We start from the raw sequence: 10,147 nt of genomic DNA, 5'->3' as shown, positions 1-10,147 counted from the left end.
CTATTCAGCAGGCTGACTATGCAGGTGGCATCGAAGCGTGTTTATGCCATTGTAAAGTGGCATAGTCAGCCTGCTGAACTCGCAGATGGCAGCTGTTGTGCCATATTGCCAGCCCCTGGGAGATGATATGACATCCCCATCCCCTAGGGGCTGGCGAGTTGTTCCTGTTGCGTGTCCAGCAGGCTGACCATGTAGATGGCGCTGTTTGTGCCATCGTGCCAGCTCCCGGGAGATCATGTAATGCTCTCCGCTCCCAGGAGCTGGCGGTTGCAAGGTGGCATGGTCAGCCTGCTGGACACGCTGGCGGTATCGCATGTCGTAATTGTGATATATATGCTGTTGCATGAATCTTGCTGTGTGGGTTGGCTGCCACCACTCAACATCATCTACCCAGGAAACTGGGTAGGCAGTGCAACATATATATGGATATATACTTCACAAATCATACATCACCCCGAAGGGTGGACAAAGAACGTAACTGGACTTATGCAGGTGAAGCGGCAATCGTCGGACTCGCCAGCTTCCTGCCTTGCAGTAAGTAATGTCATGATGCATCAAGGGGCGGCTCATCCGTCCCTCCCCTCGATGGGGTACCACTTGCCTTTAACCGAACAATGTCCGGTCTCCGGCAAAACTCCGCAGGAAGACATAGATGACCCACTCCAAGAATGGGACATATCCGTGCTCCTCGCGCAGTTCCTCCAGGAACTGTTCTGGACCCTCGAAGGCGTAAGCAAGGTGTCCAAGGTGACCTAGCCACAAGGGGGACGACAGCAGAGTCACCATCACCATAGCGAATACACCAACGGAGGCCCATCGAGTTCCTGTCCGTAGGACCCGCAGCAAAGCCGATCCCTCGTGCATGTCTGACTCGCCAGACGCAGTGACGACAGGTGGGTCGGAAGGCCAAGCTCCTGGCATTTGAAGACCAGAAGTCGCTGCCTCTTCTTCGCCCATTTTCTCCTGTGTGTCTCCCGCAGTCTTTTGAGCGCTGCAATTTGGGTCTTCGGCGTCCTCGACCCTCTTGGTGCCTTCCGAAACCCCAGCACGGGAATCTGTCCCTGTTGCAACGGCATTCTTTGCCGAAGCGTCTTCGGGACTGGCCACCAGGGAAGAGGTGGAGTGTTTGCGAGAGGTTGCTGTGACCTGCAACCCCTTAAGAGCGCGCACAACTTTCTGACGTGGTTGAACCCTTCCAATGCCCTTCGCACGCATCGCCTCGATTCGCGAATGAGTATCGGTCCACTGGCTCGGAACCGGGCGGTCTGGCCCATTCAGAGTCGGCTTAGGAACAGCACGCACACTCCGAATGTTCTCAGTCCACTGGGTCAGAACGACACGGTCTGATCGATTCAGAGACGGCTTAGGAACAGCACGCACTCTCCGAACTTTCTCAGTCCACAATGGCGTAGGTTGGGTTGACTTGGTTGGGGCTGGCTCACTAGGAGCAGGCGCACCCACAACTTCATTGCACACATTAGACACAGGCGCGAGCAAAGTGGACTCCAAGGCAGCCTGAGTCGGCTCGGGGACAGCTGGCTCACTCGTAACTGCCTCGGTGAACTCCTGCACGGTCTGGAGGGTCTCGGTTTCCTCCGAAACAGCTTGAGTCGGCTTAGAAACAGCGGGCGCACTCAAAGCTGCATCGATAGGAACCTGCTCGGTGGCCTCCATGGCAACTTGAGTCGGCTCGGGAACAGCTGGCGCACTCATAGTTACCTCGGTGAACACGTGCGCGGTCTCGATGGTCTCGTTTTCCTCCGAAACAGCATGAGTCTGCTTAGGAACAGCGGGCTCACTCAAAGCTGCATCGATAGGAACCTGCTCGGTGGCCTCCAGGGCAACTTGAGTCGGCTGGGGAACAGCTGGCGCACTCATAGCTGCCTCAGTGGGCACCTGCTCGGTTGAGACACCTTCAGTGCACTGGAAATCGGTATGAGCTGGCTGCGTAACAGCTGGCACACTCATGACTGGCACTTTCGCAGCGGTGTCCAATGTGTATTCGTCAGATAGGGGAAAGCAACCGGGATCCGTTACTTTCCATCATCTCCTTCGTAATCCTTTTCTTGCGAGTAGGCTCGTCCCCGCTCGGCTCGTCCACGCGAGCTATCCGTTTGCGCACTGGCATATTGACAGACTCGATGGCCATCTGGCGCACAGGACGGGCACGACGGGCACGACGCACACGACGCCGTCGGTCTCGGTGGTACTTTGCACTTCGTGCGTCTCGCTTGCACGGGCGTGTGCGGCCTGGGATTTTGGCTGGCTCCCAGTCCATGTCAATGTCGTAGCCGTTCAACTGTTCGAGGTCGGGGTCGGGGAGATGATTTGTTGTGCAAGTATTCTCCACTTGCTGCTGGTCCACGGGTAGGGTGGTAATGGGTGGTGCGTCTGGCATCACCCAGTCGTTGTTGTTGGTCGCCTGGGACCCATCTTCCTGCAACGGGGCGGCGGCAAGTTGTTGGACCGTGCCCACCATGATGATGTCGTTTGGTGAACTAGCCCGCGACGATCGACGGCTGTCCAATGACATCACGACGGAAAGCACGCTAGGACTTTCCGATCGCGATCTCATCGAGCAGTCGCCATCGTCAACGTCGGACTCGGTGTCACTATCATCACGGGGACCCTCAGAGGGGAGCGGTCCCGGGTCACGAGCCTTCCCTTTGCCGAGCTCCTGCGGGTGGAGATCAAATGCATGCCCGTGGGAGCCTGGTTCCTGGCTTCCCACGACGTGGCGGCGCGCAATACCCACAGGGTGGGTGGAGGACTCAGCAGTCGGAGCACTGCGAGCCCGCACCTGGCTGTCCCTTGTGGCTTGCATGGCCGCGGCAAGCATAAGATCGAGGTTCTTGGCGAGGCCTTTGAACCGGTCCTCGGCACCCGCAAGGCGTTTGTGACGTTGCAGGTTGAACTCGGCGGCTGCAACTATCTGTCGCAGATCCTGGACATCGTGGCGATCCTTTTGGAAGGCGTATTGAATACCTTGGAGCGCAGCTTGGTTTCCTTCAGCGCGTTCAAGATCTTCAGACACCTGGTCCAATCGGTCCTCCAGGATCTGGAATTGGCGGTCGATGTCGCGAGCCCGGTCGTTGCAAGACCGGTTGATCAAGGCATCCATATGCGCTTGATCAACGAAACGAGTTGTTCGATGGGTCGCCAATTGGGACCGCAGAGCAGACACCTGGGACTCGGTGATGTCCTGCTTGGTCTCCAGGCGAGAAAGAGCGCCCTCGGCATCCGCTAGACTTGCGCTCAACGCGGTAACTTCGCGCGATGTCCGTCTTGGTCGGACACCAGAGGGGGAGGAATGGGCTGTGTCGGGGCCCACCAGGGGGGTGATCCCGTGCGGGGGTCCCTGGTTGTTGAGATACGGAATGGCAGTAGAGGGAGCAGACACCATCGGGCGGCCGGTGGCTCCATTACCGCGGGGGACAGGAATGGGGCCTCTATACGCCGGGGCGACGAGAGGGATGACAGGGGTAGGTCCACCCGTCATATTGAACCCAATTACCCCGTTGCGACGGGCCGGTCCCTGCTGACTTGCCATTTGGGACTATCAGAAAGGTTAGATATGGTGCTCGAAAAAAAATTGCCTATAAAGGTAACTGAACTTACAAAGTCGAAAAAGAGACTGAAAAACGACCACGTCCGTGGACGCGGGGGAACACTATTTTCGATACGTGCCCAGAGACTGGACACGAAGCTATGCGACAAGGTGTCAGAAAAGGTAGACAGGTTACTTGGAAGGGTAGTTGGGACTAACCAGTAGCAACGATGTAACAACCAGAGATGCTTTCCGGATCTTATGAAACAGAAAGGGTTGTAGCGATGATGGAGAAAAGAAGAGGGGAGGAGAAGAAGAAAAGAGAAGTTGAGACCAGAGGGGAGAAGATATAGGTAGGCCTCGACACGCGACGTGTTGATGAGACTCTGGCACCCTCTGGGTCAATGACCTGCTCAATGACTTGGTCTCACCCCTTGGACCAATCAATAGGCTTCCCCATTGTTTATTGATGGCAGGGTATCTCTTCAACAATGGCTATTATGAGATCTCCAATAAAGAGAACAATGGGGTGCCTCATTGGTCCCTTGAATGCTCTTTTTCTAGGAATAGGATGTCTCATCCAGCAATACAATCTACATTAAGTTTCTAAATATGTGTCTATTCAATATTAGCTTTCCTAGAATTAGCTCTACGTAGATATTCCCAGCAGTTGCTCGGTGGACCTAGGTATACAGTTGAGATCTGCGCCATGTGGTTGCGGCTAAATGCCGTCGGCTTGGCGAAGGCCAGTGCACTCGATTTACCGAGTATATTGCTCTTCCATGGTCTAATAAAAGCTTGGAAGACTTGGCGATTTCGTACCGTCTGGTCTACTTATGTTCTATAATACAGTCATGGCGGAGGCTACTGTCACCACAATTCTTGGTCAAAAAGTGGTCCTGCCCTGACTCTCGTTGTGTTGTCACTCATTCACGGGTCGATCTGCACGCTTTCGTGGGTTTCTACTGTTCTCGGATATGAGTATCTGGGTTTCCAGCCCTCCTACACTGCCAGTCATTGCTAACAGGAAAATCATATCCCCTAGAGCCGCTTGTGGGGGCTGTCCCTCGGCCCCACAACACCCCCAATACATCCGAGCACGATACGGGCCGGATCCGTGACAAGCGAACGAAACACCAGCGACCAACCAGGAGCTGTCCGTGGCGATCTACGCTGAGTCAAAGCAGACGAGACAACCTGAATTACCCTACATTGCGAACAATCACACGACGGCCTTCGCATCACGGGGATACTCCATCAAGAGAAACGACGCAAATGTCATGATCGACCTTGGGCCAAGGTATTGACACTTTCCCTAGGACCTCACGCCCCAGTCGACGCAATTGATGATCTAACAGCGGAATTGTCTCCAACAGGCCCTCAGCCGTCATACGCGACCTTTGCACTCATACCCATTGATCTTGCCAAGGCAGGCATCCCATTCTACTTGGTTTGTCACCAGTATGGGGAATATGGGGTGAAGGTAAGTGTCTCATTTTGCCAGAATTACTCAAAACATACGTCGTTAAAAGAAGACTGACACTGCTTCTACTTCAGATTCCCTGTCCAGACGCCCAGGAAGCCTCAAACCACCAGCAGCCCTCGCAGCAAATACCCGGCACGTGGTCTGGTCCGCCAGCAAACGATGTTCGATGTGGCGATTCACCCCTATTGGTTTCCCAACTTCGAAAACCAATCATCTTTGGCAGCCTACGGTCAGTTATACAGGTAAGGGGAATCTGTGAAGATGACGTTTCCACAACATGAAGAAAGGCATCTATTCAGATGGGCAAATCTCGTTCCCTAGCCTAAATAACAGAGCGTATCCATGCCTTTTCCCGCTCCTTGGCTGGTAACGGTGAAGAAAGCCATTGCACCATCTTTGCGTGTATGGAGCATGCTTTGCTTTGGATTTGCTCTATACGATTGTCGCACATACAAGAGTCGGGAGGAGTGCCTTGCAGAGTGAAGACATGGCACAGCATTTTGGTCATGCGATAACAGCAACGTGGGTTGATCTAGTTAAGGCAACAACATTAGAAATATCATGAATGAATATAATATCTACCTGCCAATTCCAGCGTAGTTATACGTAGTGGAACCTATCCAAAACACGAACGTCCGAAACAATCCGATGTATTACGAATGTCTTGTGCATGATTTCAGTGGCTCAAAGCTTAGACTTCTTGCCGGTCACATTAGGTACTTCATCTCCCGAAAGCAAGAAGTCTGGGTAAGAAAGGCTCCCACCGGAAGCGCCGCCTGCCGACATGCGCCAGTTTGCACCATCAACTGTTTATGTGTCAGTATGGAACGTACATCACGTTCTTTGTGTTATCTGACAACTCACCAACAAGCGTTTGACCACTGACATAGCTGCCAGTGTCTGAGAAAAGATACACGGTGGCGTCCGCGATGTCGCGGACATGACCAAAGCGACCAAGCGGTTGGGCCTTGGTGTAGGCTTCCAGGGCATCTGATGGCAGCAGGCGTTCCAAACCCTACAAAATGGTAAGTCGATCGATTTTTGACATAGACATAGCACCGTTGAGACTTGTACTAACCTCAGTCTGTGCAATAGGACCGGGCGCAATGATATTGGAAGTCAGACCGCGAGGACCATACTCGATTGCGACACTGTGCGACAAGGCGTCGATACCGGCTTTGGCAACGGATACATGGCTCTGGAAAGGCATACCCCGGTAGTGAATGGTGGCACTAACGAAGATAATTCTTCCGCCGGTTCCAATCGGTGACGGTTGAACTGAAAGATTGTCAGTTGCAACGACAGACAGAGGTTCGGGATTCACCCAATGGTGCACTCACGAGTCTTTGAGTCCATTCTGTGCTTGCTTGCTGACTCCCTTAGGTACGGAAGGGTCGCCTTGAGGGTATTATAAGAGCCCAAGACGTCAATATCCATGACTGATTTGAAAGCGTTGACCGAGAGTTGCTCGATGGAGGCGAGGAAGTTACCCGCCGCTCCAGCACTGTCAGATACTATCAGTATTGAGAATGGAAGACTGCGGTCAAGTTACTATATCAACGTACATGACGAAATCGATCGCTCCGAGCTCCTTGACACAGCGCTCAACTGCTTGCTGCAAATTCTCGAGCTTGCGCACGTCCACGGAACCAATCCCAATCACCTTGGCACCGGGTCGAGCTGTCGCGATGTCCTGGGCAACGCGCTCGGTCTTCTCTACATTACGGCCAATGATGCAGGCGTTGGCACCCAGGTGTACTAAGGCCCGGACCTGGGCACTGCAGATAGTGCCGGCGCCCCCTGTGCAGAAGACAACCTTGTTTGCTGGATCAGGAATTAGCGTGGGTGCGGTGGCGACGGATTGAAAGAGAGCTTACCGAAGATCCCATCCTTCCAGGAGTCACTCAAGTATTCTGTCTTGGGCAGCGGCATTCTGGTTATTATGTATGTCCCTGGATAACTTAGTCTAAAGATTGTGGGGGAGTTGGGGGATGTTCAGGAGGTCGTGCCCAGGTGATTTGATGACACCCGTTTCCCCACAGTCGGACCTCGGCTTCACGGATTTATGCATTTTATGAACTTTATGCATCCAAATTTGGAATGCAATATCGCGCCTCCATCAACCTCTAGGGATCCATTGATTCTTCATAGACAGTATCAGCCCTTACCTAGGTGTCTAGGCATATATGTATCCGACTATTTTAGAGTCAAATCAGTGAATTATGCTTGCTGCTATTCTGCAAACGTGTATAAATATGTATTTCCTAAAGTAAATTGGTTATTTACTAATCTGCGCCCTCAAAAATCAACTAGCTAGGCAGTGTTTTGCGACTCGAATAGCTCCACTTCCTTAAGTGCCTTGGCGACAGTTGCTAACAGTTGGCCACTGTTCTCGAGCCCAACACTAACGCGAAGTATGTGTTGGGGCACCCCACTTTGGGACCTTTTCTCTGTTCCAGTAATTCGCCAGCTGCACATATGGAATCACCAGAGTGAAGTTAGTTCCGAAACTGGAACCTTTGCAAACATCAAGTATATTGTAGAAATGTTCAGCGCTGGCCGGGTGATGGAAGATGATACTCATCACATTACCGTAGCCTCCATCTTTGCGCATCACATTTTGGTATAGAGATGAAGTTGGCGCAGTGGATGGATGATGAACCGTGGCGATTGACGGGTGTGAGCTAAGTAGATTGACAAGCGGAATGGTACTTTCATTGCATCTCTTCACTCGCCAGGGCATATTCTTGCAGTTGTTTATGAGCGCAAGGATATCCAGGGGGAAGTACGTCTCCTCGTAGTTTGCGGACAAAGCTGCTTTGATTGTATCACGATGCCGAGAACTGGGGTTTACCACGAGACTTGAGATCGTCAGTGTGGGCATATATATTACAATGCGACTTGAAACTGACCTCCCTCCGGTGACGTTAGATGAGCCACTAAATGTTTTCGTCAAACTGGATATCATGACATCTACAAATGGAATGGCATCCAGATTCACGAAGCCGGCCACGGTATCATCACAAGCAACGATAAAACCAAATCCATCGGCAAGAGCACGGATTCGGCGGAGATTCGGGGAAGACAGTAAGACGTTGCTGGGCAACTCGCAGAACAGGGCTGCGATCTTCAGACCCGACTGGAGCAAGTTCTCCAGCTGATTCAGCTCCTCCTCTGTGCCATGCTTATAGGAGAGGCAGTTTTTCCAACCACCACCTCGGAGCACTTCGACTGTTTCTGGATATAGCCAACTTGGATATCTTTGTTAGTTCATATCTTCTGGAACTAGATGCCATGGGTGGGGTCCCGGGTGGGCTCATACCCAAAGGCAACCACAGTTGACTCAGCTGTCACCGAAACTAAACTCTCAGACAACGAGAAAATAGCATTCATTCCAGTGGGACAAGGAAATACATCGTTTGGATGCACAGCCGGCTCGCCTGGCTCGTCAGAAGTCGCTAGCTCCGCAATGATCCTCTTTAGCTCAGGCATACTGCCAGCTGCGCCCTGTACACGATCTAGTAATTGTGTAGTTTGGCGATTGTCCCTTTCTAAGGGGGCCGGACTGCAGAATACAGCATTGGATGAATCAGAGTCGAGGTAACCCAGCTCGCCTATACAGAACTCTGCATGCCGCGTAGATAGACCACTACCACTGTCCCTCCAGAATGCCATTGCCCTTTTCCACAGTGTGGATGGTAGAAGGACGGCAGAGAAATTCGCCCAATGAAAGGTTATAACCCCTCGGGCTGGCTCTAGAGGCATGAAGAAGCGGACAGTCTCCAACGACGCTGGGTCCTCCTCACTGGTAATGGAGTCCCTCAAGGCTGCAAGGCACTTACTAGCAGCAGTGGCAGAGGCGAATACCATTCAATTAGTATTGCTGTCAGCCACGGAAAGTCGTCGCAAGACCGCTGATGAAAGCTCTTCAACCAGCTTATTGATGTAAAACCTTCACGCTCTGTTAGATCAAGTCACCACCAGCTTGCAAGAACATGGCCTACCGAGGATAACTGCATTCCAGCTGGTCCAAAACCCATGGTTCCTTGCGAGACAGCCCAATTACTGAATCCCATGTAGGCAAGGAAACGCTAACACCCTGATTGTGTCAACCTTTAAAGTATCCATGCCGAACAATTCAAGCGATTCTACTTACATGTCCCTCATCTGATGGGTAAATGTTTGCTTTGCCCATAGGTAGCGCCTGGGGCGTCATTGGGGGCATCCAATGCTCGGCGGTTTGGCCGATGTCTCCCATGCTGAGGTATTGTCGAATTTTGTTTGCTACTAGGTGCAGAAACCTGTCGAGGTAGAACACTTATTATATATACTCTCCAGGGGATTGTTAGACGTGTATTTTGCGATAATTTGTGCAACTGGGTTGAACCTACCTGGTTGCTAAGACCCTAGAATCCATGAGTTACCATTAGGTAAACAGTCGTAAATGATTCTAATTTCAAAGTTACCCCTCGCATGCAGACTGCTACCTGCTGGATAGGTCTGATGCGCATTACTGTAGTTTCCACATACGGCGCCTCCCATTAAATCATAACCTGCAGCTGCTGCAGGGAATTGTTAGTGGCTGCGGGGTATTGATGTATGAACCATATCCAGTGTCAAGTGTCAAGTGGGCTAATAGTCTAATATGGGCTTGGATAGGAAATGGCTTGGATAGGAAATGAGGCTGCTGGTCTAGCAACGTATCATTTACACAGAATTTCCACTTTCAGCAACCAATAGTTTGGCCTTTCTATTATGATTGAACAAGAAGCAAGAAACTATGACAGCCTGACATTGGAGAGCATATTTAACTCTTATTGCCCAGAGTATTTCCCTTTCCTACAAGTGCGGACCCTTGCTGGGATGATCTACTACTTTAGCTACCAGGAAGAGCTATGATGTCGTCATGCACGATAGTTTAAACTAGGGCTACGTGTCCTGTATACCGCAGCCAGCGACTACGAGTTTAAGAGTACGCTACGACCTGTAACGTGAAGGAACGTGCAGTGAGCGAGTGAATGGATAAATGGGTGATGTGAGCTGGCCTATGGGTGCCCAGTGATGGTACGCATGTATACAGCTCTTCTGATGATTCGGCTGTGTCCCGGAACCCC

The 10,147-nt window shown here is 51.8% G+C and overlaps 6 protein-coding genes across 6 annotated transcripts; 1 reads left to right on the top strand and 5 right to left on the bottom strand.

Moving 5' to 3' along the window:
- N7519_007285 (uncharacterized protein) lies at window positions 1-315 on the bottom strand (the record flags this gene model as incomplete). Its single annotated transcript, XM_057294061.1, has 1 exon — window positions 1-315. One exon carries the CDS (start codon window positions 313-315, stop codon window positions 1-3), a length of 315 nt encoding a protein of 104 aa, XP_057148872.1.
- A 288-nt stretch (window positions 316-603) lies between these two features.
- Window positions 604-1,968, bottom strand: N7519_007284 (uncharacterized protein; the record flags this gene model as incomplete). The annotated part of the gene is made up of 1 exon (XM_057294060.1): window positions 604-1,968. The coding sequence occupies one exon, from the start codon at window positions 1,966-1,968 to the stop codon at window positions 604-606; it is 1,365 nt and encodes a 454-aa protein (XP_057148871.1).
- A 37-nt stretch (window positions 1,969-2,005) lies between these two features.
- Window positions 2,006-3,550, bottom strand: N7519_007283 (uncharacterized protein; the record flags this gene model as incomplete). Its single annotated transcript, XM_057294059.1, has 1 exon — window positions 2,006-3,550. The coding sequence occupies one exon, from the start codon at window positions 3,548-3,550 to the stop codon at window positions 2,006-2,008; it is 1,545 nt and encodes a 514-aa protein (XP_057148870.1).
- Window positions 3,551-4,401: 851 nt separating this feature from the next.
- On the top strand, window positions 4,402-5,279 carry N7519_007282 (uncharacterized protein; the record flags this gene model as incomplete). The annotated part of the gene is made up of 3 exons (XM_057294058.1): window positions 4,402-4,432; window positions 4,867-5,030; window positions 5,118-5,279. 3 exons carry the CDS (start codon window positions 4,402-4,404, stop codon window positions 5,277-5,279), a joined length of 357 nt encoding a protein of 118 aa, XP_057148869.1.
- Window positions 5,280-5,717: 438 nt separating this feature from the next.
- On the bottom strand, window positions 5,718-6,965 carry N7519_007281 (SDR family oxidoreductase; the record flags this gene model as incomplete). The annotated part of the gene is made up of 6 exons (XM_057294057.1): window positions 5,718-5,839; window positions 5,898-6,048; window positions 6,112-6,311; window positions 6,374-6,537; window positions 6,599-6,857; window positions 6,911-6,965. 6 exons carry the CDS (start codon window positions 6,963-6,965, stop codon window positions 5,718-5,720), a joined length of 951 nt encoding a protein of 316 aa, XP_057148868.1.
- Window positions 6,966-7,437: 472 nt separating this feature from the next.
- Window positions 7,438-9,291, bottom strand: N7519_007280 (uncharacterized protein; the record flags this gene model as incomplete). The annotated part of the gene is made up of 5 exons (XM_057294056.1): window positions 7,438-7,894; window positions 7,946-8,284; window positions 8,356-8,874; window positions 9,038-9,132; window positions 9,190-9,291. 5 exons carry the CDS (start codon window positions 9,289-9,291, stop codon window positions 7,438-7,440), a joined length of 1,512 nt encoding a protein of 503 aa, XP_057148867.1.
- Window positions 9,292-10,147: the final 856 nt, after the last annotated feature.

This window comes from Penicillium mononematosum (genome assembly GCF_028829835.1).
Source record: "Penicillium mononematosum strain IBT 11891 chromosome Unknown utg000003l:1.0-8172316.0:1.0-8177699.0, whole genome shotgun sequence".
NCBI classification, from domain to species: domain Eukaryota; kingdom Fungi; phylum Ascomycota; class Eurotiomycetes; order Eurotiales; family Aspergillaceae; genus Penicillium; species Penicillium mononematosum.
Note: the sequence above shows the minus strand (reverse complement) of the source record. Positions and strands in the feature narration are given on the sequence as shown.